Source organism: Prunus avium, chromosome 5, assembly GCF_965620075.1.
Source record: "Prunus avium chromosome 5, drPruAviu1.hap1.1, whole genome shotgun sequence".
Taxonomy (NCBI): Eukaryota; Viridiplantae; Streptophyta; class Magnoliopsida; order Rosales; family Rosaceae; genus Prunus; species Prunus avium.
Window position 1 is genome coordinate 12,287,406 of NC_142288.1, and position 26,712 is coordinate 12,314,117.

Here is a 26,712-nt window from a genome sequence, read left to right on the forward strand (position 1 = left end):
ATAAAAAATCACTTTCAATTACATCATCAACCACATTCAGTTCCATCACATTAACCCCTACAAGACTTCCATCAAAAATCACTTCCATACATACAAAAATCCTAGACCACTTCCATCAAAAACCACTTTCAGTGCCATCACTTTAACGCCTAGAAAGCTTCCATCAAAAAACAATATCATACATCAAAAACCTTAGACCTCTTTCCAATTACAGTTCCATAAAACATCATCTCAAACTCTCCATGGCCTTCCTTTCTTTGCTGGAGACTTTAACTTCCTTCTTTGGACAGTTTGTGATGTTGAGGCTTGCTGGGATGAAGAATTGTGTGTAGTAGGAGGTTGTGATACCACTTGAGGTGCTGGAGAGGGTTGTGAAAACCTGACAACTGCTAGAGAAGGTGAGAAGGTAAAAGGGAGTTGATCTGACGATTATATCCCTCATAAAATTGGGGATTTAACGATTTTTTTGACGGAGGGACTATTTGAGAGCACCCATATTAACGTTAGGGACCACGAGTGATACAAAAAAACTTTAAGGATACAATCTGATAGTTTCACAAACGTCAGGGACGTTTTGTGATAAAAAGCCTTTTTTTAAAAATAAATTAATAAGATTAAAACTTAAATTAAAAATAAATAAATAAACAAATAACCTGTAGCCATTCCTCCCCTCCCCCTCTGCCATCTTTCCGCCTGTTCTCTCTCACCTTCTCCATTTGTTTCAAGGGTACCAACAACAAGGAGAAGCACCAAAAGAAGAGGATGAAGAAGAAAGTTGTTAATTGTTGCTTAATCGTGGAATAAGAGCCCAAAATCCCAACCCTCCCAAAACTCACCAAGTCCAAAATTATCTCTCTGTCGTCGTCAGCAACCTCACTCCTGGGCCCCGCCCTCTTTCGCCAAGAAGATAGAGAAGGCACCCCTCTTCGACTTCGACCTCACCCTCCCTATTCAAATGGTGTAGTTCCTGCTTCTCAAGGTGGACCTAGACAATGAAGCTGCCCTGAGAGATGGCCAAGGGGGAGACGAAGGTAGAGCGAGAAGGATGTGCAGGTTATTTGTTTGTTTGTTTGTTTGTTTTTTTTTTTGGTATGAACCATGAGGTGGTCCTGAATGGGCCCCAACTATAGGTGGCACCTTTAAGCCTTAACCACAACCCAGACTAATCCCCACTCACACCGGGTCGGCCCGTAAGGGGTAAAGTGTTGGCCAAAGTGGTGACTCCGTACGAGAGTAGGGATCGAACCCCTGACCTCTCTTAAGGAATGAGAGTGCCGAACCACTCACACCAACCACCTTGGTTGTTTGTTTGTTTTTTTTCAATTTAAGTTTTAATCATATTAATTTCTTTTTAAATATGTTATACTTAATTTTATATTGAAGTTAATTATTTTTAACTTAATATGAAATATTTTTTTAATTAATGAAATTGGCAGAATTGAGACATTGGACTTGATTTGTTAACAACTGCAACTACAGTGACCAAATTAAGAAAATTGAAATCACGGTGACTAAATTTGATTTTGAGCCAAACTTCAATGACAAAAAATGTAATTAATCCATCATTTTTTTATAATAAAAACCCAAACTATGAATCTAAATTGATCTTTAATAAACCCATGGGTTTTTTTCCAATGGTTTAAATTTAATTTTTTATTTTAAAAATAATGGTGGGTGGAAAGATTGTGCTATTTCAAATTTACACGGTGTGTGAGAAGAAAGATGATAGAAAAATAGGACATAGGTGAAAACAGCAGCACTCTAAAACAAAGAAGAGATAGCGAGGTCTGACCGGGGAAAGAAAAGTAACAATCAAATCGAAGGGCAAACCCGAACTGCTGTTCCGGGAGCAAAGAAGCAACGACGTCGTAGGGCGGGAAAGAGATGTATGGGGCAGGAGGAGACGAGGAAGAGGGCATGGGAATGGGAAGTGGAGGAACAGGGATGATGAAGAAGATGATGACCAGTCCTGCAGGGGGAGGGTCAGGACAGTGGGCCCCAGAGGAGACGAGGGAGCTGATCGCCATCCGTGGAGAACTGGAGATCAGGAACTCCAATTTGGCGAATCGCAGCAAGGCGCTGTGGGAAGCAGTGAGCTCTAAGATGGCCGAGAGAGGCTTCAACAGAACCCCCGAGCAGTGCAAATGCAAGTGGAAGAACCTCCTCATTCGTTACAAGGTATGAATTTTCAGAATTCGCTGTACCACAAAAATACCCAATTGAATTATTTTTGGGTTTTGGTGGGGTTTAGGTTGAAATTCAAATGACAAACAATTGTTAGTAACCCTAATTATTCAGGGGAAGGAGACGTCTGATCCGGAGAGTGGGCGGGAGTGTCCCTTCTTTGAGGAATTGCAGGCAGTGTTTACTGAAAGAGCAAATAATATGCAGCGCTTACTTCTTGAATCCGAGACGGGTTCAGCCCGGTCCAAGAAAATGGGGAAGAGGAAATTGAGGCCGGGGCGATCCTCGGATGAGTTCTCAGAGGACCCAGATGAAGAGGATGAGGATGATAAGAAGAGGAAGGGTGAAAGAGTAATTATGCCAAAAGCAACCAATTCTGCTAGTGGGACTAGTAGTAGTAGTATCCAGGATATGCTTAAGGCGTTTTTTCAGCAGCAGCAGAGGATGGAGATGGAGTGGAGGGAAATGATGGAGAGGCGGGAGCAGGAGAGGCGGATGTTTGAGCAGGAATGGCGGCAGAAGATGGAGAAGGTGGAGAGGGAGAGGTTAATGGTGGAGCAGGCTTGGAGGGAGAGGGAAGAACAGAGAAGGATGAGAGAAGAGAGCAGAGCTGAGAGGAGAGATGCCCTGCTGACCACTCTCTTGAATAAACTTATCAATCAAACTAATTTTTAACTCTCTGAATTGAATATGCTTTTTGGGTTCATCTTGTGCTGGCTTGAGTATGGAAAGTTGGATACTAATTTACGAATTTGTTTGATCTAACTGAAAGTTAGAATTGTGATTTGGAAAGTTAGGTGTTGGGTTTATTTGCAGTTCTTGGCAGAGAGTTCTGGGGTTACTACTACTATATATTTCTCTGTTACAAAATACCAGAAAGTGCTCATTGGCAGAGAAAAGTGGTTAGTTGCAAATGGAGATTGGAGATTGGAGATTGAAGGGTGAATTGTGTAAAAATCAAAAGATCTTTGAGATTATGGTGAATGAGACTGCACAAGTTTTGTAACAAGAGTTTTTTAGTATGTATTTTCTGAATCATTCCCAAATGTGATTAGCTCTGAAAGCTGAGTTTGTGCAGCAGCTGTTGCTCCTCTTCAAAGAAGGAGATAAATGGGATGGAGTTTAATTATTTCTAACCCAGTATCCCATCATATAAGCTGGAAACATAGAGAAAAAGTTGATGTAATCCAACATTAAACAAAATCAATACAGATCATCGACCTTTCTGCCCATTTAGCATTAATATTACTTTGTACTTTGTGATTAGCTCTCCTTGGCTTGGGCCCCTAGCGTAAAAAAAAAATTGCAGCATTGTCGGAAATCAATTATAGATTTTTATTTTTTATTTTTTTATTTGTTATGAAGAAGCACTCTAAGTGCTTGGTTTTTCAGGAATCACTTAGATTAGTTATGAAAATTTCAACAGTTTTATAATAAGTGCTTGGTTTTTCAGGAATTCGACTGCAATAGTAAGCGCCAACCAATCTTGGCAAGCATGGCTCGGTTAAAACAAAATAGATCCTTAAAACCCAGCCCCCCACATTCCTTCCTTTGTATCAGCTTCTTCCACTTTGCCTAATGTAACCCCTTACCAGTTCCTTGGCTACCCCACCAAAAGGAAGCGAGAGGTCGAAGGATATCCTCACACATGCCCTTCGAAAGTAAGAAGCAAGACATAGTATACGTAGGGAGCACAAGTGCCACAACTTTCAACAAAAACCTTCTTACCTGCCATTGTCAGAAAAAATTATCCCCCCACCCATGCACACGGGCTGCCACATTCTCCCTGATCTTTTCAATCACCTCATTCTTTGAGTGCCCAAACTCATATTTGAGTCCCAAGTATTTCCCAAAACCCCGTCCATGGGGAATGTTTAATCGTCTTGCCAAACAATAACGAGCTCCTTGCAAACAATTAGTACTAAAAAAGTGAGAACTTTTGTCAAAGTTAACTTGCTGACCGGATCCTTTTTCATACAAATCAAGGATGTTATTAACCATATCCACTTCTCCTTCAGTAGCTTTACAAAATAAGATCGAATCATCTGCAAATAAAATATGGGAGAGAGGCGGGTTGCTACTGGCCATCCTAATACCATGCAACAAGCCCCTCCAAGCAAAGTGATGTAGTAGCGAAGTCAGTCACTCCGTGCAAATCAAAAACAAATATGGGGACAATGGGTCCCCTTGCCGCAAACCTCGTTGGGGCTGGATAAAACCAGATGGCGTACCGTTCACCATAATATTGTAAGATACAATAATGAGACACCCCATCACCCAATCGCACTAGCGGTTCGCAAAACCCAACTCCCGCATCATGGCTAGCAGAAAAGGCCACTCCACACGATCATATGCTTTCGCCATATCAAGTTTAATTACTACATCATACTCCGACCCACATGTATTTGTCTTCAACGAGTGGAGCACTTCATGGACAATCAAGACATTATACGTTATTTGCCTACCAGAGACAAATGTCGTCTGATTCGGACTGATAACGTGGGGAAGCACCCATTTCAGGCAGTTCGTTAAGACCTCCGAAATCACTTTATATATGACATTACATAATGAAATCGGTTGTAGTTGCGTCATTCGAGCGGGGCTCGCCACCTTTGGGATTAACACAACATGGTTATGATTAATTTTCTTCAAAATATGCCCAGTTCAAAAGAAAGCCAAAACTGCTTCCACCACATCATCTCCCATGATGTCCCAAGAATTATGATAAAAACCACCAGTGAAACCATCCAACCCAGAGGCATTGGTTGGAGGTATTTGGAATATAACCTTTTGAATTTCTACCGCCATAACTTCCCGGGTGAGTTCACAATTGTGCTGCTCCGACACTCGATGATCCACACAATTAATAATCTCATCAAACTGGAGAGGCAAAGAAGATGTAAAGAGCTATTCAAAGTACTTTACTGTGATGCCTTGTATCTTCTTTTCATCTTCATGCCATTCCCTCACCTCATCCTCCAAGCCTCTAATTTTATTACGTCCTTGCCGCATCACAGTTTTGGCATGAAAAAACTTCATGTTATTATCACCCTCCTTAAGCCATTGGACTTTGGATTTCATCTTCCAATACACTTCCTCTTCTTTAAGAGCCACTTTAAGATCTCGCCAAGGTGAACCGCTCGAACCATGCTAGGGGAGACTGTTTCAATCCATACAATGCTTTTTGTAACTTTCACACCACACTTGATTGAGTAGATGTAGCATATCTGAGTGGAATGTCCAAGTACACTTCTTCTGTGAGTTCTCCATGCAAAAAGGCATTGTTTAGATCAAACTGGTAGAGTGGCCAGTCAAGATTGGCTCCAATAGACAATAGCACTCTAACAGTGTTAAGTTTTGCAACATGGGCAAAGGTTTCTTCATAGTCAATGCCATAAGTCTGTGTCTATCCCTTTGCAACAAGTCTTGCTTTGTATCGTTCAATAGATCCATCAGCATTGTATTTCACAATGAACACCCATCTACATCCAACTTTTTTTTTTTCCTTGTGGTAACGTCTCCAGTGTCCATGTCCGATTTTTCTCCAGAGCTTTCATCTCTTCTGACATTGCTTGAGCCCATTTTGGATCGTTCACTGCTTCAGTTACCTTTGTCAGAATGTGGATAGCAAATAATTAGTGCACAAAACCCTTAAGAGGTTTGGATAATCTTTGAGTGGACACAAAGTTTGCAATCGGATATTTTGATGTCTTGCCATTATTAGGGGAATACCGATTTGGTGGTTTTCCACGGTTCTGCCTGAAAGGTAACTGATATCTAACAGAATTATCAACTAAATTCACAGGGGTAGAAGGAACGTTTACCTCAAGGATATTCTTAGGAGATTGGCCCATTGGTATTGTTGGTGGAGAAGGGGAGTTTTCAGCTTCAGGGTCTCCAGTAACAGGATCATGCAGAAAGCAATCAATCATTGACATCTGGCAGTCGATCGCATTTGGGCATAGGGGAACATCGTCTTGCAAACCCTGAAGTGATCGATCGTTGGTGTTTGAGCAATCGATCTCTTTTGGGTTGAGAGGAACATCGCATTTCAAACCCTGAAGCGATTGATCTCGTTTACGCTTAGAGCAATTCCTCTTTCTTCCAAGGTACTCCAATTCTACTCTTCACTTCATTTCTCCCCTTGAATAGTAGAATGAGACATCGGCTCATGGAAGAACATCTAAGATTCCATAAAGGTGACATCAAAAGTAACATAGGTGCGATGAGTTGGGGGATGATAACACCAATATCCTTTCTGATGAGCAGCATACCCTACAAAAACACATCGGAGCGCATCCAAAGATCCATGGTGAAAGCATCAAAACGAGTGGCAGGGGCCCATAGTGGGCAAGCATTTGGAGTGAAGTCTAGAAGTCTAAGACTTGGGAAGGCATAAGGTTGAGAAGATAAACGTTCATGACAATGGCATCATCCTAATGGTTGCGAGGGACTTGAGCCCCAATCAGTAATGTTCGGGCTGTTTCAAGGAGATGTCGGTTTTTTTGTTCCGTAACGCCATTCTGTTACGGTGTTAAGGACAAGTTGTCTCATGAATCATGCCATGCATCTGGAAGTATGTTTGAAAGTCATGGTTGACATATTTGCCCTTATTGTCGGAGTGGAGAACTTGGATCTTGGTAGAGAACTGAGTTTCAATTTGTTAGTGGAAAGACTAAAACATAGTAAACACTTCATTTTTATTTTTCATCAAGTAAAGCCATGTCATCCGAGTGCATTCATCCACAAATATCACAAACCACCGAAAGCTAGAATGAGTAGTTATAGGTGAGGGCTCCCAAACATCAGAGTGAATTAGCTTAAACGGAGTAGTACTCTTACTTGAACTCAACGGGTAGGGCACACGGTGACTCTTAGCCAAAATGCAAGTGTCACATTTGAAGTCAGAGTCCTTGAAATTTGATAATAAATCTGGTAGAATATGGTTCATATAACCAAAGAACGGATGCCCCAATCAACGGTACCACAACCAAACTTGCCTTTGTTTGATATCAGAGGGATGCGTCACACTATTAGCCATGCCCGTACTGAGGTCCTCCACATAATATAGCCCCCTTCTCATAATACCACGACCAATAATCTCCTTAGTGTGAATATCCTGAAGTAAACAAAAACTCGGGTAGATTAGCACACAACAATTCAATTGTTTAGTAATCTGACTAACTAACATCAACTTATTTGATAGAGATGGAACAAGTAAAGTGTTAGATAATGAAATAGAAGATTAGAGAGCCACAGTGTCAGCTCCTGTCACGAGAGAAGTAACTCCATTGGAATTAGCAATACTAGTTTTTCTGGGTTGGCTGGTACTTAGAAAATCATTAGGATCAAACATCATATAATTAGTTGCACTGGAATCAATTATCTACCTCGTTGAATCACTATTATCTGAATTATGGAATACATAACCAGAGCCACTACTTGCAGCTTCACATCTTTTTCGATCTTTGAGTTCATCCCACCATTCAGGGTAGCCTTTTAATTCAAAACAAGTCTCACAAGTGTATCTCAAATCGCTGCAATGTGTGCAACCTCATCTTGTAATGGTTGCAGTGGAAGATTCATATAGTGTAGTTTTAGTCGGGGTCGAGGTCTGGATCATCGGGGTCTGTCGGTCGGTCGGGTAAGTGGCAACACCGAGTCCAGGTGTGGCCGGTCGATCGGGTCGGTCGGGTCGGTGGCAACACCTAGTCTAGGTGAGGCCACTCGGTCGGGTGGTGTCTAAGTCGGGATCGAGTTCATCAATGCTTCTAGGTAGGTAGGTTGAGAATGGTTGGTGGTACTACTTCCAGCAAGGAAAAAAAATCTTCCCCAACAGCGGTAGCAATGAATCAAAACAAGAGTCAGCAATTCTAAGATTGCTGCTCTGATACCATGATAAAATATGAGAAATTTGAGTGTATGATAGAATGAGAGAATGAGTTTTCTGGTTTTCAACTTCTTAATTTTCTTTGTATTACAAACAACAGATTTATACAAGTAGAGATGACTTTCTAAACTCATCCTTAATTATAATAGGCAGCTAGTGCCAAGTAGCTAGTGCCATTAATCCTATAATAGGCAGCTGGAGCTAGTTTGGGTTCCCAACTTGATGCTAGCTTTGGTTCCCAACTCCTCCTGGAAATAACCAACAACAGCTTCCTAAAGTCAAGGATATTAAATGCTTCCTGGAAATAACCAACAACAGCTTCCTAAAGTCAAGAACAGCTTCCTAAAGTCAAGGATATTAAATGCTTCCTGGAAATAACCAACAGCAGCCTCCTAAAGTCAAGGCAATTTAATGCATTCACAACACAAGCCAACATATTCTCTGTTCAGCCTGTCTTCAATTTACTATTTAACAAATAAAGACCGAATTGTCAATATGTGCATCAATGTTGTATGGATGATGGCGAAAATGGATTGGTTACATGTCGCGTACGTTTTATTGACAACAATAATATCGACAACCAATTCGGTTTTTATTAATAGTAAACTGAGCTTAGACACATAAAATTCATTTGTAATCACCTACAACTCTTTCCTTTATTTTTCTATTTAAAATACCCAATTTTTTCAAGTAAAATCCACTGACTAGGATCCAAGTAAGCAAGTTACCTAATCTAGCTTAAAATCTGATTTATTCTATTTTTCGGATTCCAAAACTACATGTATTTACAAGTTAACGTGTTATGTGGAGGTGTAACTAATGACACACGTTGAATTTGGAAAGATATTCAAATGGTTGTAATGGATGTATGAATTAATTTAGAAACTTATTTGAAATTAAATATTAAATTCAACATTAACATATTAGTAATGTTTTGGTTTATTTTATGACAAAAAAAAACAACGTTTTGGTTTATTAAATAAATTTTTGTTGTTGTTTTCCTTTTATGAATTATACTACTAGTAATCTATTTTATTATAGTTTTATGAATAATGTGTACATTCTAATTATGTTGAAAAATATTTTGATAATCTATTTATTGTTTGTTTTATGAAAAACATTTTTTTTAAATGAACCTATTTTTTCTCAAAATAATGTACCGATTTTTTTTCTCTAAATTATGTACCCTTTTTTCTCTGAATAAAGTACATATTATTTGTTTTATGAAAAACAATTTTTTAAAATGAACCTATTTTCTCTCTCCAAATAATGTACCTATTTTTTTCCTCTAATAATATACCTAGTAAAACAATGTACGTATTTTTTTAAATGAACCTATTTTTCCTTTCCAAATAATATACCTATACACATTTATAGGTATATTGTAAAATAATTTACCTATGGGTAAATAATGTACCTATATTTTCTATAAATTATTGTGTACCTATTTTGAATTTATGAAAAATGTATGGAAATTTCAATTACAAAGTAACCGACTTAGTTTTTTTTATATTAAAAAAAATTTTGGTAAATAATATACCTATATTTTATTTAAATAATATATTTATATTTTATACGTATATATTTATATTTATATTTTTTTTATAGGTACATTATTGGATATGTAATTTACATATATTTTTTTTGGTTTGCAATTTTAGGGGGCGGTATGTGAGAGGGAATGACAACCAAAAGAAATGGGGTGATTGATATGCTATTAATAGGGAGTGTTAATTACAATTATGACAGTTAATGAAATGCTTGAAATAAATTATAAATAAAATATGAAGTTTGGTGGCAACGATGTAAAAATATAGGAATACTACGACCTCTTATATCCTACTGGTCATTTAAATTTGAAATTGGGTTTTACACATAGATTTATAGAGTGATGGATATATGTCTAGGAAATAGAAAATGTAGGGATCTATATTGGACAAGCCCTATTATTGGACAATATTATAACAATACTTATATTATATCGGTTTCTTTTATTTTTATTTTTATGGTATTGTTTCTTTCTTATGTTCTTCGTGCTGTTTCTTTTGGAAAGATACATCCTTTTTTTTTCTTTTTCTTTTTTTCCTGTCAAATGGTAAGATACATCTGACTAATGGCATTTATCCTTTCCCTGCTGAAAGAGATGTAAAATTCAAATCCTCACTCGCTCCCCCATGTAAAATAAATCCTCTAATATATACAAATCCTTTAATATTAGCAAATATTTTTTCTACAAATTTATCCTATGAGTTTCTCTCAACTATTATTTTATTAATTTACGGTATAATTTCTTTTGAAATATTTTAGAAATATATAATATTTACTTAATTGTTCATGAGTTTGATATGTGTGTTTACCCCAAAAAGGACTCGCTGGCCATGCGTGTGGGGTTTGGCCATGGAGTTTGCTCATTTCAATTGCGAAGGTGTCACTGTTGGCAGTGAAAAACTCCAACATACTGAAAATGGTAAGTGTTTACACCCAAAATATACAGCCAATAAGGGCAAGACACGTGGAGAAAACTGGACTTGGTCAGAGGCGCCCTCGGCACTCTACCTACCGATCTCTCCATTAGGGCAACGCCCTCTCCTGGGACACGTGGCACGCTCCCAAGCGACGCCCACAGTCCCATATCGAAATAATCAACAAAATGCACACCTCCCAAGACCTATAAAAGGAGGCCAACTATCCCAAAATAGAGGTAATCAGAACTTACGGCATACAAGCCTATTGATCTGTCAGTTGAACTTTCTATTCCCGAACTTACTTAAGCATCGGAGAGCCTTCGGCCGGTACCACACCGGTGCCCTAGGTCTTTCCGTACGTTTGCTCATATTGCAGATCGCGTAGACTACCGAGGCATCAAGGATACCGAAGGCATAAAATTACTAAGTTGACCCTCTAAGTCAAAGAACCACTTTTTGGCGTCAACAGTTTGGCGCCGTCTGTGGGAAATCGATAAAATCGACCCTTTATCCCGAACATATGGGGACCACTGAAAAAACTACGTTCGTACCACGGGAGGTGATGCCGTTCGGCATGCCAAGCGGGGTGAGCCCTGCCTCAGCCCCCTACACACCGGCAACTAATCCCCCTGTAATCCAATCCGCCGAAAACGCGGAGCTTTTAGCCCAAGTCGTGTCCCTTCGGCAGGACATGGCTAGGATGCAAGAACACAATAATCTCCTCTCGACCAGAGTGGAAGAAACACAACTGCTGCTGAACCAGCAGCAAACGCAGAACATGCCGACAGATCGATCGTCCGAAAGCCTACAGACCCCCCGCCGGCAGAAGAAGGGCAAGAGGGCAGCGAAGGCAACGCCTGCGCCTGCGCCATCTAAACAATTGGTGGTCCCGGCACCAAAAAATAGGCCCCACGTGCCGAAGAAGGTTTATTCCGATTGCCGCCATAGGTTGTTGGAACGGGAATCCAAACGACACACCGAACGGCAGGAATCGCCGATCAGGATCAATGCCCGCCTGGACGATCCCCGACCGAGGAACATGGGGAGGAAGTCTCCGATACGGAGGATACCGATCCTGGAATCCATGTTGCTTCGATTCAGCTGCACCAAAATGGTTTCAACTGCATCCTCAACTTGTGATACTCGCAAGTGCACGAGCCGTTTGGTAGTATAGCATATGTAAGTGCGAGGTCGATCCCACGAGGATTGGTGATTGAATGATCCAATTTGTTTCCCCTACACAAAATAGAAATGAAAAAGAAAATAAATAAAACAAGAAAAAGGAAATAACTCAAGCAAATAAGTTCCCAAGTTCAATTTAGATTAACGGATTGATTCTAGCTAAAGTATGATTAAGCCATGGTGTTTGGTCATAACCTTGTGTTCCTAATTCCCTAATTTGATCATTTGTTGTCTAACCTAAAACTAAGCATTAGGAACCCATTAAGCATAGAAGAACAATTTAAACAACCAAGCATGTATCTAATCCCTGTTGTCGAATGTCCATACATACTCTTCTTATTCATAGTTCAATTCGAATTAAAGCATGGTGTCTACTCTTAATTCAAACCAAGATAGCTAACATGCAAGCCTAAATGGTGATCAATCATTCAAACTAGCATATTAACTTATAAGCATAATGAATAAGAACAAAAACCATAATTGAAACTTGGAAACTAATTAAACTTGAATACTTAAGAAAGAATGTACATTACAAATAAAAGTAAAGTAGAACTTGAAAAACTTAAGGAAAATTTAGTAAAATCAATTTGTTACAACAATTGACAACTTGAAAGGAAACTAAGAGAATTTGAGGGAGAGAAGGGAAGGGAGCTCTAGAGAAGTGTTTGAGAGCTCCCCCCCTTGGGGTGTGTTTTGAAGCTTGAAGGCTTCTCTATTTATAGGGCTAAGAGGGAGGAACATCATGATGAACTCCCACACCATCCTTCATCATTTGCTGCACCTCAAGCTTTCATCACATGGGTTCAAAGGTGGTCAGATGTGGCTGCCCTTTGCTGCCAACCCATGTGATTGCCTTTTGGTTGCTGAAAAACGAGTTTTCTGAACCAGACTTGGTGTAGGAAGGCCACAGGTTTCAAAACGTATCCAATGGGGTTGAAATTTGGATATGTTATACTAGACACCCATTGGAACAACTTCTATGAAGAAAGTATTCCCATCGGAGCAGTAGAAGTGTACGTTTAGGCCACTGCAAGTTGGCTGCCGAAACAGGGACTGGAATTGACTTCATTTCATTTCATTCTTTTGCTTCACATGCATGCACATGCTTTCTCTATAATAACTCCAGCATGTACCAACTTGATCCTTTAGACTTTCATAGCTGGAATGCCTCCCCACTTCACTCATTATGTTGGATCCAAAGTCAGTTGCAGCATGGGTGAGGCACATGGCTCAAAGGAGGAGACAAGGCTCAAAGCTGGCAGCTGCAAATCCTCCTGAGTATGGTTCAGTGTTGGACGGGCTAAGGACTCCAGACATGTTCAATTGGGCTGAAATTTGGATATGTTATAGTACACACCCAATGGAACAACTTTCATGAAGATCTTCACCTCATCCGAGCCCCACAGCATTCTGATCCAAGGCCAAGAAGTTGACCTACGAAACTGGGCTGGAAAGGAGTTGTAGCCAAAATGTGTTTGTCTTTAAGCCCTTCTTCCATTCACCCAAATCAAGCCTTAACATGCATGGATTGCATCATTTCCTATCCAAAGTCATCATTGTTACCTAAATGTCAATTAACTGAAAGATAAACACAAAAAGGATTAAAAGCACAAGTTTAACTCAAAAACATAACCAAATCATAAGCTAGAAGGGTACAAAATGATATACAATTATGAACCGATCAAATACCCCCAAACCTAGATTTTGCTAGTCCTCGAGCAAAACAACACAAAACAAAGTTAAAAACAAAACAAGAAGTTAACTAAACCACTTTCGTAGTTAACTCGATTGCATTGAGCGTATGCAACAAGCCTTTAAACCTCTAGGCATCCCTAGTAGGAGGAGTTGTGTCTCCTGAGGGTTTAACAGATACGATACCCACAAACGTTTTACTAACTCTACAAAACAAAGTAGTTAGAAAACTTATTAGATTTGTTAGTCCTTAAGCAAAAACAAAAACAAAAACCAAAACAAAAATAATTACAAAAACAAAAACAAAAATAAAACTCAAAACAATCTTTCCGAACATTTTCTGAAGAGAAATGACTCATGCACATGACTCAAAAGTTAAAACTCAATTTTAGACATTATTTACAAGGCGGCAAAGTTCAAAGCACAACATGCTCAAAGTGTATAGTGTGATAGCCAAATGCAACAAATTCTCCAATCTTAGTTTCCACACAATTTCAAAAATCATACCAAACACAAATGCAACTTCAAATCTCACCAAAGTTGTCCTCTCACAAATGAATCACTCAGAAGAGGGCTACAATGCAACACTCAGTTATAAACATGAGATTAGAGTTAAACCATAAGAGACTTAACTCAAAATAGGAAGATGAAGAACTTGCATTAATATGATCTCAAGAAGAATGCCAAACACTTAAAAGTAAGAAAATGCATGCAATTCAACCATATGACATTTAAGATCAATTTAGGTCTTTAACATAGGTTGTAATGGGGCCAAGGGTGTAAGGTGAGTAAGAAATGAAAGGTATGGATAATACAAAGTCCAAGGAACTCAAAATGTAAGAGCATAAAATAATAGTTTACAAGACTTCGAATCATCACGATTAGATTTTGTTTTCTTTTACATGATCAAAACTCCTTATACCTTCATTTACATTGATTTAAACTCCTTTCCAAACACCAATGAAACCCAAAAACGAAATTTCAATCAACTACCATTGAATCACAACTTTCTCTTTTCTTTCACCAATTGAGTGAAGTTTTTTTTTTTTTTTTTTTTTTTTTTTTTTCTTTATGTAATATCCCTTCCCAAACTTAGCATGAAAAACACATCCGAATTAGAGCTCATGAGTTCCTTAGAAAGGTAAATATTTGTTTTTCGGGCTAAGGTGAGGAAATATAATTGGTAAAATGAAAGAAAAGGTTTACATGTAGGCTCAAAATGGTTAACAATGGAAAATCATGCTTAAGCATGCATAAGGTTAGCTTGAAAGGCACAAACGATCCAAAGAGGGCCTTAATATCACTTCTTAAATGTCATGAAATCAAATTGCATAAGAATGAATGACTTTTAAGTGTTCAACCAAATCAATGAATAATGAGATCAAACAACAACTTTGATGACAAGAAAATAAGAGTATGTGTATAACACTCATGAAATGAAGCACAAGGCTCAAAAGCTCACATTATATGGTTATGTAAGTCTAATTTATGCTTGATACAATTCTTTGGGTCATGCAAATCCTTTAATTGGAGAATTATGAAACAAATGGCAAGTGCAAAGAAGGTTTCGAACATATCATGCTAGAACGATGCCAAATTAATTAATTTTTTATTTTTATTTTTTTTACAATAAAAAATAATAATAATAAATAAATAAAATTCAATTTTCATTTAAGTCATGCAAACATTTATCACAATCTCATCAAATGTGTTCGGAAAGTGAAATAAAATCAAAATAAAACAAGACTCAAAATAAAAAAATAAAAAAATAAAAGCAAGACTTAAACAAAATAAAATAAAAATAAAAACAAGCAAATAAAATTAAAAAAAAATTAAGGAAAAACCAAATTTACATGTTAAACTCCAATACCCCCAAACCTAGAAATGAACATTGTCCTCAATGTTTAAAATTTAGGCACAAGCAATGTCAAAAATAACAAATGAAGGTATTAAAGCAATAAAAAATCACAAAACACACAAGAGTTAAAATACAAAAACAAAATAATTACAAAATAAAAATTACAAAACAAACAAACAAAAGAAACGAAACAGTAAAACACTCGAAACAGAAAGCCCTAAACAAACAGTTTTACGCAAACCAAAACCCAAACGATTGAAAGCCCAACCCAAAAGAAAATTAACTCACTTTGAAAACTAAACAACGGTGAAAACCCGACCCACAATGAAATCCGAAGCCCACATGTTATTTATTTTTTTGTTGTAAATTTTATTTTATTTTTAAAAGAACATGGGTCATGATGTCTCGGTTCAGTGTAAGGGACCAACTGACAGGGCACGACACGTGTTGACGTGTAGAGGCGCCGCAGACTCCATAAGCAAAAATTACGGGCTCATGGAAAGGCGCGAAGACTTTACTGAACGCGTTCGTTCAGAAAAGACACGTCGTGATAAATGAGTTGGGTATGGTTGGAAGGCGAGAAGGTTGTGGGACTCACGGCAATACAATGTTATTGTCGGCCGAACGGCGCTCACGGCAATAAAGGCCCACTTGTCCCCCCACATGCTACTCATGAAGTTCCCAACCTGCTACGGCACGGGGGCAATCAGGGGCGATCAATTGAGCGCTCGGAACTGCTACGCCACAGCGTTGAAATCGGTAGCTCCGCACAAGCAAAAGGAAACCTTCACGGTCGCAGACTTGCCAAACGGCAATGAACCAGTAGACGATCCAAGGGAGGAAATGCCCACCCCGGTGGCACAACCTGCCGAGGATCTCGAAACAGTGGCGCTAGACGAACGTAAACCGGAACGGTGTGTAAGGATTGGTACCATGCTGAATGCCGCCCTCCGTGCCGAATTCATCCAGTTCCTTCGGCAGAATTCGGAGGTCTTTGCCTGGTCCTACAACGACATGCCGGGCATATCCCCTGGATATAACCAGATCTTCATGCACCCTGCCGACAGCGAACACACGGCGTTCATAACCGACAAAGGCCTGTATTGCTATAACGTCATGCCGTTCGGCTTGAAGAATGCGGGGGCAACCTACCAAAGACTGGTCAACCGAATCTTCGCTGAGCAGATCGGCAGCACCATGGAGGTCTACGTGGATGATATGCTAGTAAAGAGCCGAACGGCAGGCGAGCACCTGAAAAACCTATCGCTCATGTTCGGCATCTTGAAGGATTACCGAATGAGACTCAACCCGACGAAATGCGCCTTCGGAGTATCTTCCGGGAGATTCCTCGGTTTCATGATCAGCCAGAGGGGTATTGAGGCAAACCCCGATAAAATCAAGGCCATAATCGACATGGAGGTGTGGAAGACACAGAAGGACATCCAGAGCCTTACCGGACGAGTGGCAGCCCTCACTCGCTTCATCTCCAAAGCCACAGACAAGTGTGCACCATTCTTCAAAGCCTTGAAAGGGGGCAAACACCATATAGAGTGGACTGCCGAATGCGATAAGGCGTTTCAAGACTTAAAGGACTATATGGGCCGAGCACCGCTACTGTCAAAACCCCTCCCTGGAGAAACACTCTCTCTATATCTATCGGTATCCAGCACTGCCGTCAGCTCAGTACTGATACGGATCCCAGAGAAGGCAGAGCTGCCGATCTTCTACGTCAGTAAGGCCCTTCAGGGGGCAGAGTCTCGGTACCCCCCACTCGAGCAGCTGGCTTTAGCTCTGGTCGTTTCTGCCCGGCGGCTGAGGCCCTATTTTCAGGCCCACACCATCATCGTTCTGACCAACCAGCCCATTCGGCAAGTTTTTCAAAAACCTGAAACATCCGGAAGGCTGGTGAAGTGGGCGATCGAGCTAGGAGAATTCGACATACAGTTCAAACCCAGGCCTGCCGAAAAGGGACAAGCCGTAGCAGACTTCATCGCTGAACTGACACCTTCGGAGGCTTCAGAACCTGAAAAAACCCCTCCACAGGAAGGCCTACCGAACGGCAGTCGTCTCGACCAGTCAACTCCCTTTTGGATCCTACACGTTGACGGTTCGGCAAACCAACAAGGATGCGGAGCAGGTCTGGTACTCACCGCTCCCGATGGAGCCAAAATTGAATATGTCATCAGGTTTGGCTTCCGAACGTCTAACAACGAAGCCAAATACGAGGCGCTTTTGGCCGGCCTACGGCTCGCCAGAAGCATGGGGGCAATTCAGATCAGCATCTACAGCGACTCGCAGCTAATAGTGAACCAGGTGACTGCCGATTTCGCAGCAAAGGACGCGTCAATGACGGCATACCTCACGGCAGCACGCCAGTTGCTAAACAAATTCCAGGCGTACGAAATTCGGCAGATACCAAGAAACGAGAACGGTCATGCCGACGCCCTCGCTAGACTGGCTTCGGCAATCAACAACAAAGTGGGTCGAAAGATCCCCGTCGAGATATTGACACTTCCGAGCACAGCCATTGCCGAGATCTGCGCTATAGAGTACAACAACACATGGATGTTGCCTATTTATGCCTACCTAACAAACGGCACCCTCCCTGCAGACAAGGCCAAGGCCAGACAGCTGCGTTACCGATCGACAAGGTACATTGTCATCAACGACATTCTGTACAAACGTGGCTACTCGACCCCCTACATGAAATGTATCACCGAAGAGCAGGGCGAATATGTCCTTTCGGGAGATCCACAGTGGTGTCTGCGGCGATCATTCCGGCTCTAAATCCCTGGCCCACAAGGCCTTCCGACAGGGATACTACTGGCCGTCAATGCATCGAGATGCAATAGCAATGGTGAAGAGGTGCGATAAATGCCAACGGTTCGGCAATATTCCCCACCTGCCTACCGAACCCCTCACACCGATCGTGAGTCCATGGCCGTTCGCCCAATGGGGGCTCGACCTGATTGGCCCAATGCCGCAAGGCAAAGGAAAGGTTAAATATGCGATCGTTGCCGTGGACTACTTCACGAAATGGGTTGAGGCTGAAGCCCTAGCCACCATAACGGCAGCGAGGGTCGAAGAGTTTGTCTGGACCAATATCTGTTGCCGCTTCGGCATCCCCTACGCCATCATCACTGATAACGGCAGACAGTTTGATTCGAAGCTCTTCAGGCAATTCTGCACTCGCCTCAAAATCAACCTGTTCTTCGCCTCGCCAGCTCACCCACAATCGAACGGCCAGGTAGAGGCCGTAAATAAAATCATCAAGAAACTCTTGAAACGGCAACTCAACAGTGCCAAGGGTGCTTGGCCGGAGAAGCTTCCCGAAGCTCTGTGGGCCATACGAACATCCTACCGAACCTCCACAGGGGAAACTCCTTTCAGCCTTGCATTCGGCTCAGAGGCCGTTGTCCCAGTTGAGATCGGTGAGTCTTCTTACCGAACGGAAAGCTTCCAGCCGAAGGCTAACGAGGCAGCACTCGCATTGAGCTTGGATTTAATCGAGGAATGACGAACGGTAGCCAACATTCGGAACGAAGCTTTCAAACAGCGCGTCTCTCGGTACTACGACTCAAGGGTCAAGCCGCGTTCTTTCAGAATCGGGGACTGGGTTATGCGCAAGGTTTCGCTTGCAACCAAAAACCCAACGGAAGGAACCCTCGGACCTTCCTGGGAAGGACCCTACGAAGTCATCGGCATCCTTCGTTCCGGTACTTACAGGCTCCGAGGCACAGATGGGAAGACCCTCGGTCACCCATGGAATGTGGACCATCTCAAGAGTTATTTTAAATAAAGCCCCCTAGCCAACGGCAGGGAGGAATTGTATTTTTGCCTACGGCATATATAAATAAAACGAGATTATTCTGTCCCACGTATTCAGAACGTCATATCCTAGCGGTATTCGTTCAAAAAATTGTTTCGGTAGGGCTCACCAAAATGAGCCACAGTAACATTGTCTACGGCAATTAAAAGCTACACCGCTACATGCTTACTGCCGAGTCCAACTTAGCTTGTCAATTTTTATTCCAAGTTAATACAGTAGGTACGAGCCTACGGCAGTACAATGCCCCAGAATTACCTACGGTATTCTCATCGCGCATAGACTACAAACCTATACGGTACCGCAGACTTGCCCACGGCATCTCTATGGACGAAAGGCTATTGGGACCTTGTCCCTACCAATGCCTGCAATACTTGAGTTTCGACAAATGGGTATGAGCCAACGGCAATACCGTGTTCTCATCACACAAACCACCGAAACCTAGTACGGTGCCCTAGACTTGCCCACGGCATCTCTATGGACGAAAGGCTAATGGGGCCTTGTTCCTTTGGTTTTGTCTACCGATAGTGGAGACACTTGGGCTAAATCCAAAGCAAACAAATTCCGAAGTGGCCAACGGCCCAATCGGTAATTATCCTAAACACAGTTATTAGCCTACGGCAGTAACAAATATGGATAAAATTCAAGTAAAATAAACAAAAGGTAACTTGAATTAAAAAGATGCCCTCGGCATCAATATGTTCAGACATTTTGCCAACGGCAATTAAAATACATAAAAAATTACAAAAAAAGGCTCAGGCCTCGGCAGCACGATCTCCCTGGTCTTCGGTAGTCTCCACCACGGCATCGACGTTGGCATCAGGGGCACCCTCGGCATCTTCAGGAGCATCCTCTTCTGTAAGGCCTTCCGGTAGGGGAGGGGGATCGGCAACGAAGTTCAGGTTCAGCTTCTGGCCCGGGTTAAACCGCTTGAAACAGTAGATGAGGTCCTCCATCTCCGAAGCCACTTCATTATCTACCAGAGAGGTGAACTCAGAGGAGGAACGGTATCCCATGATGGCTTCGTTAACGGCAGCCTCTATCTCCACTACCTTCGACCGCTCGGACGCCTCCAGTGCCGTCTGCGCCGCCACCTTTGCTCCTTCGGCATCCCTGGCCGCCTGCTCAGCACCGTCCAGAGCCTCACGCATCTCGGCAAGCTTTGCCTCGTGCGCTTGAATCTGCCGTTCGGCAGCATGCATGTCCTGCACCAGGTTGGCGTGGACCTGGAGTGCCTTTGTGGCATCGGCGACCTTGGAGCGGCCGTCCTCGTAGAGCCGTTTCGCGCGCTCGGCAGCTGTGATGGCCCTCTTCATGCACAGCCACATGTCCATCGACGCCTGAAAAATGAAGCCACAAGTTAGTACCGAACGAAAGGTAACAACAACAAAAAAAACACAATGGGAGTCAGAAGTTTACCGTGGCCTGGAGACGGAAGGCGCGCCCCGCCTCTTCCCGAAGAGCCCTCTTCGGCAGCTCATCGATCTCAAACAGATCCATCTGCGAGCCCACGATCATGTGGTTCGCAAACTGGACCGTCTTCGAGGGACAGGCCAGGGTGACTGCCTCGGTAGGGCCCTCCTCGTCCTCGGGCGCAAAGATGGCCCTCGGCGGGTCAGTTAGCCGCACCCTTTTGGGGGTGGAGGCGGCATCCAGGTCTACCGTCAGTGGCCGCTTCCCGGAAGCCTTGGAAGAAGCGGCATCGGCACCTTGGCCCGGGTGGAGGACCGGCTCGCTGAGCGGCACCCTTCTGCTCACAGGCTCGGCATGGCGCTGCCTATGCCGTTCGGAAAGAGGCTGCTCCTCGACATCAGCCTGGGCGACCCTCTCTGCCGAAGCCTCAGGATGCCGTTTCTGTTTTTTCCCCTTCGCAAGCACTTGGAGGCGCCGCTTCGAGGTCTCCGACATCTTCTTAGCCTCGGCAGTCTTCCTAGCCTCTGACACTGCAGGAACGGTGGAGTTAGCCGAAGAAGAAAAAAAAAAAAAAAAAAAAAAAGGGTGAAGTGAACATACTCTCAGCAGGATTCGCAAGACCGGCTCTGACGAGGTTCTCGGTGAAGAGGAACTGTGGGTATTCCCTGTCACCGGCAGGAACTCTTAGCCTCACCGTATCAATCTGCCGAAGCTCTGAGGGGGTTGCCGTTGGTTGCTTCAGTTTGCCTACAAAAATAACGAAAGAGGTTAATCCATTGAACAAAAAAACTGATCTACCGTTCGGCATGGTAGCAACCTACCGGCAATTTGAAAAGTATTTGGGATGTGGAAGCGAACGGGAACTCCTGAGGGCGATTCTCAATCGCCAGAGAGGAGAACCCGCCGATTCCTCCAGGACTTCTGGGAGGTTGGCACTGCCGTAAGAAAATGGCCCATTTCAGAAGCCCTGAGACAGTTCGCCTGGACCCAGCCACCATGATCAGTACTCTTCGATTTGGTGATGCTGTACAGATGGGAGAACTGTTCGTAGGAAGGCCCCTCCTCATCGGCAAGCCCGAATGCCGTAACTACCCCCATCAGAACGGCCCAGAAGTTCGGATTGAACTGCCCAGGGGCATATCCAATCTGGGCCAAGATTCGCTGAACTGGAGGCTGCAACGGTAGCCTAACGCCCTGTTGAAGGACGTCGGTGAAGAACGCAACCTCACCGTCCTGGGGGTTGCTCAGGGATTCGGTAGGGCCTGGGATCCTCATCCCTACCGATTGGGGAATCTTGAACTCCTCCCTGATCCTCGCCAGCTCTCGGTAGGTTAGCTTGTTGGGCGGCAGGTAGTCTACATCAAAGAGCTGCTCTCTCGCTACCCCCATCGGTACCCTCGGGTTACCGCTGTTTACTATCGTCACCCTCGGCACAGGAAGTGACTCGGAAGGCTCTCCACGGCCTGAAGTGGAAGCCTCCGGACGGTGATTGGAAGATGCCTCCGGCATCCGAACGTTCTCTTCAGGCTCGGAATGCAGGCCCAAACCAACCTGCCGACCGTCATTGTACACAACCGTCAACGGTAAGGGCTGACTAGTCATAAGCCCTTTATCGATTCCATGAGTGGGCGCTTCTAGTACCGTTTGTTGTCACCGGAAATCGCCTGTGTTGCCGTTTGCTCTCGCCGGAAATCGCCTATGTTACCGTTCGCTCTCGTCAGAAATCGCCTGGACAGAGCTCTCGACTCACTCACAAATGCAAAGTGAATTTCGCCTCTGAGACTCCTATTTATAGGGCGAAAGTTGCAACGGTACGCCTCGGGATACCAAACGGCGCATTAATGGTGCCGCTCCGCGTGATAAGACACGCCACGTGTCGTGCGCTGAGTGGAATCTCTGACAGCACGCTGGGTGCAGAAGACAAAGCGTCATTCTGTCCCATCACTACCCCTCACTATGCACGAGGTCGCATGAGAAAAGATCAAACTCGCCCAAGTTAACAGAATATCGGCAAGCGTCACTCGGAACCCCTTCACATGCTAAAGCCTGCCGAACGGTAACCCTCGAAGTGGCGACTCTTGAGTTTCCGGGCAAGTTTTTAAAGTCAATCGGCACCAGGACAAGGCCCCAGCGTGCCTCCTTGACAGACTACCGAACGGTAGATTAACCGAGCGGCTACCGAAGGACATACAAGTCCCCGACCGAGAAATCTCACTCGAGAACTTGGGGGACTCCTGTTTACACCCAAAATATATAGCCAATAAGGGCAAGACACGTGGAGAAAACTGGACTTGGTCAGAGGCGCCCTCGGCACTCTACCTACCGATCTCTCCATTAGGGCAATGCCCTCTCCTGGGACACGTGGCACGCTCCCAAGCGACGCCCACAGTCCCACATCGAAATAATCAACAAAATGCACACCTCCCAAGACCTATAAAAGGAGGCCAACTATCCCAAAATAGAGGTAATCAGAACTTACGGCATACAAGCCTATTGATCTGTCAGTTGAACTTTCTATTCCCGAACTTACTTAAGCATCGGAGAGCCTTCGGCCGGTACCACACCGGTGCCCTAGGTCTTACCGTACGTTTGCTCATATTGCAGATCGCGTAGACTACCGAGGCATCAAGGATACCGAAGGCATAAAATTACTAAGTTGACCCTCTAAGTCAAAGAACCACTTTTTGGCGTCAACAGTAAGATTGGAAAATGCGCACCGATATTGACTTTAATCAATCGATTGTGGATTGGGCGGGGAACTGATATAGATTCTTTTCTATGCCTCAATTAAGAGGACTTCAATATTCATCTAGTGCGAAAATGGTAACTGATAGAAGCTGAAATTGAACGGTAATGGAAATGACAAAAGTTTATCGGAATATTTCTCTATTCAGACAACTTGAAAGAAAAAGGAAATACATAAACAACACAGCCTGAAGATTTCTCTATTCATACCTGGATATATGAAATTAAAATGGAGGTTGAAACTTTCTCTATTCAATCTTGTACAAGAAAAAATCATACCAAGAGTTGGCATAGCAAAATAAAGAAAATTCCTCAGGAGTTGTGAACTGGGAATTTAGAGAATGAAAAAAGGAAGGCTGTTTCAAGCTTTTGAGCTGTGTTTATAGACGTTGAGTCTAGTTTTTGTTGGTTCAGTTGTTTGAGTTGAGTTCTTCTCTTTTGCTAATGATTTCTCCTTCAATTTATAGAGAATGAGGTCATGGTGAGTGGGTTGCTGAAAATACAAGCAAACCCAAAAAGGTTGCTAAGAGGCTTTGATGAGAAATGACAGAAGTTTTAACTATTAGCCTTAAAGAAATCCAAAGTATTAACTCATAAACTGAAACTGATAAGCTCTAATTGCAAATCCTTAATTTATAATTCATAAGTTTCAATTGCAAATCCTAATTAATACTTCATAAACTCCAAAAAAAAATCCTCAAATTAAAACATCAACAAATTTAGGGAAGCTTATTTGACGAATATAGGAACTTGGTTCACTTGAATTAAGTCTTGAAGGTGACTTCAAGGTGAGTGCAGCAACAACAACATCGTTTTTTTTTTCTCTACATGCGAGGGTAGGGTGCTTCTTCTATTTTTTTTTTCTTCTACATGTTGTGTGTGAGTTATTTTTTCTCCTCTTTTTAGCATGTGAGCTCTTTTTCTTTTTTTTTTCCTTCTCTTTTTATTGACTATGTGTTGTGTGTAGGGGTCTTTTTATTTCAGCAGCCTGACGAATGGGCTTGGGCTGCCGTAAGAGGAAGACAAACAAAATTCCCCAATGCCTGAGTTCAAGATCTAGGCTCCCAAAAGAGTTTTGAAAGACTTGCTAAAACCTTAAAAAAATACTTTTGGGTTCTTTTCACCAACAATCAGAGGAACGTAACAAATTGATTAGTGACTTGGCTTGAGGAGCTTGTGGCATGGGAGCTAAGCCTTCACAAGTTTAGCAATTTAAGAGGAAAAAATAACAACATGAATTTCTTTCAGAAGGAGAAGGTTCAAAGTGGAAAAAGGGGAAATTAGGAGGATTTCTATCTCAGAAAGAGGGAAAAAAAATGGAAATAAAAGATGGGGTGTCTAGAGTAAATTCCAGTTTGCTCGACAAAGCTTGGTCGTGCTCTGGAATGGTGTGTTTTTCTAGGTAGAGGAAGCTCTCTTTTATAGGCATTTAGAACCCTAATTTCATCGATCCTCCATTCCCACTTTTCCTTCGCTTTTTTCCATTTACTCCATTTTGGTGAAAATTCTCCAACCAAAGTGTATGGGTCACAGGCTCTTTGGGGTTCCAAGGTTTTTTGAGCGGCTGGACCTCCCCATGGGGGTGAGGCGCAACCTGCTTTCCTTCTTGGTTTTCAAAATGGAGCTTACATAGGAAAAGAGAATGGGTAGATTCATTTGTCCAAGGGGTACTCTTCTCACATATATAGATTTCCTTTGGTCCTTGCTATGGCTCCTCGCTGACCATCTTGGAATTCTGACAGGGGTGGAACACGATGCTAGATTTGTTACAAAGCACTGGGCTGGGCTTTGTGTACAGTATTGGGTTATTGGCATGCCACTTCCAGCATCCAATGGGTTTTCGTCAAGCTACTGGAAATAGTCTATTTGTTTTATTTTGGGCATTTTACTGATATGGGTTTGTCTAAATGTTGCAGTAGGCTAGATATTCTCCTATGGCATTGGATTAATTTTCTCCCTCTCTCATGCTAACCCATGTGTTTGGGCCCGAGGAATGGGCTTGAGTTTTAATGCTCCCAAGTGGCTTAAAACTTTAGTTCCTCGAACCCTCAATGGGCCCTGTGATCGCTTGTTCTCATCCATACCACAACCTTATTAGCAAGCCCCGAGTAATTACGTGGCTTGGGCCCACTTAAGCTTGTAGCACGACTTGTTATTAGAATAGCGGTCCTTTACATGGCATCACGTGTTTATTTATCATGCTTGTGCTTGAGTTTTATTGTGCCACAATAAGCCATGATCGGGCCAAGTAGCATCGAATAGGTTGGTGAGCGTGAATTTATAAAGCCGGTGCGTTTTTTGGCCCTTTTGCGCATGCTTACTTGGCGTGACACATGACCCATGGCTTATGTAGGTGTGTCCTACAATTTCTCTTATGTCCCGATCGGGCTTCTTTGTGATCAATTATTTGTGCTAGGCCAAGAATAAACCTGGGCCTAGCTCTTGGATTTTTGGGCCTCAACATTGTGCACGGAGGAGAACTAAAGGAAGTTAGGTTATTTAAATTGGGTGAGCTAGAATTTTTTTTTTTTTTTTTGGGCTGGAAAAAAAAAGGCCACTTGAGCTATAGCCTAAGTTAGCTAAACTAAAGGTCCGTCCCTGGGTGTGAGACCGAGAGCTCTTAGACGCTCGGGACCCACCATGAGTTACATGCATGCATCATGAATACGAAGAGGAGGAGGAGGAGGAAGTGATTGATTCTCAGCTAAACTTGGTCCAATGTTCTTTCTATTTTTGTACTAGGGAGATAGCAGCCCTCAGGGGACACCTTCCCCCGAACCTTTCCACTTGCTCCAAATTTGACTTGATAACAGTTTGTTTGTGAAAATGCCACTCCCTTGCACTCAAGTTCGATCCCGAACAATTTACTTGCGTTTCATGCGTAGCAAGCGCACGTGGCAATGGCATGAACCCACGTGGATGTCTCCCTTTGGGATGGCAATGCATTTGCCTTCATGTCTCAAGTTTCAACGGTCCAACTTTTGTGTGAAAATCCATTGTGAACACGGCAAAGTCAAAAATGAGCGGAGAGTACATTAATTCGCTGGCAGATCTAATGGTGATATGAGGACGACCTCACTTTTCTTTCATGGGGAACTTTGTAGTCCGTGACGCAACACGTGTTGGTTTTTGAGAGGTCGATTTCGGGTGGGTATAGCCAGTGTTTGCTGGACCTGCCAAATAATGGGATAAACTTGTATGCTAATTAAGGCTCAGCACAAAAACAAACAAGAAAATGGGATTCTGGCACTAACATGCTTGCCATTGTTTGCGGTGGAGAAATTTCAGCAGGAACTTGAAAGCATGATGATTGTGGAGCTTGTGGAGGATCATTATCAACTTAAACCTACTAGGATTATGTCCACACTGTAATGAATATCGCTACATTTTAAAATAATTTCGCACAATTTTGATATGGCACTCATATACAAAAATCCATTGTTTCCGGATTTTATTT

The 26,712-nt window shown here is 42.6% G+C and overlaps 2 protein-coding genes, 1 long non-coding RNA gene and 1 pseudogene across 3 annotated transcripts; 3 read left to right on the top strand and 1 right to left on the bottom strand.

Annotated features, from left to right (window-relative positions):
• The first annotated feature begins 1,741 nt into the window (after positions 1 to 1,741).
• Positions 1,742 to 3,295, top strand: LOC110771197 (trihelix transcription factor GT-3b-like). Its single transcript, XM_021975451.2, has 2 exons — positions 1,742 to 2,178; positions 2,299 to 3,295. Exons 1-2 carry the CDS (start codon positions 1,885 to 1,887, stop codon positions 2,857 to 2,859), a joined length of 855 nt encoding a protein of 284 aa, XP_021831143.1. The 5' UTR covers positions 1,742 to 1,884; the 3' UTR covers positions 2,860 to 3,295.
• Positions 3,296 to 3,541: 246 nt separating this feature from the next.
• Positions 3,542 to 8,260, bottom strand: LOC148294324 (uncharacterized). Its single transcript, XR_015835701.1, has 3 exons — positions 7,575 to 8,260; positions 6,009 to 7,303; positions 3,542 to 5,792 (listed from the first exon to the last, which is right to left on the bottom strand). It is a non-coding gene; the product is annotated as an uncharacterized LOC148294324 (long non-coding RNA).
• Positions 8,261 to 15,943: 7,683 nt separating this feature from the next.
• On the top strand, positions 15,944 to 18,058 carry LOC148294325 (uncharacterized). The gene is made up of 2 exons (XM_088253702.1): positions 15,944 to 16,643; positions 16,821 to 18,058. Exons 1-2 carry the CDS (start codon positions 15,944 to 15,946, stop codon positions 18,056 to 18,058), a joined length of 1,938 nt encoding a protein of 645 aa, XP_088109828.1.
• Positions 18,059 to 25,595: 7,537 nt separating this feature from the next.
• Positions 25,596 to 26,627, top strand: LOC148294326 (alcohol acyl transferase 1 allele RGc pseudogene; annotated as a pseudogene).
• Positions 26,628 to 26,712: the final 85 nt, after the last annotated feature.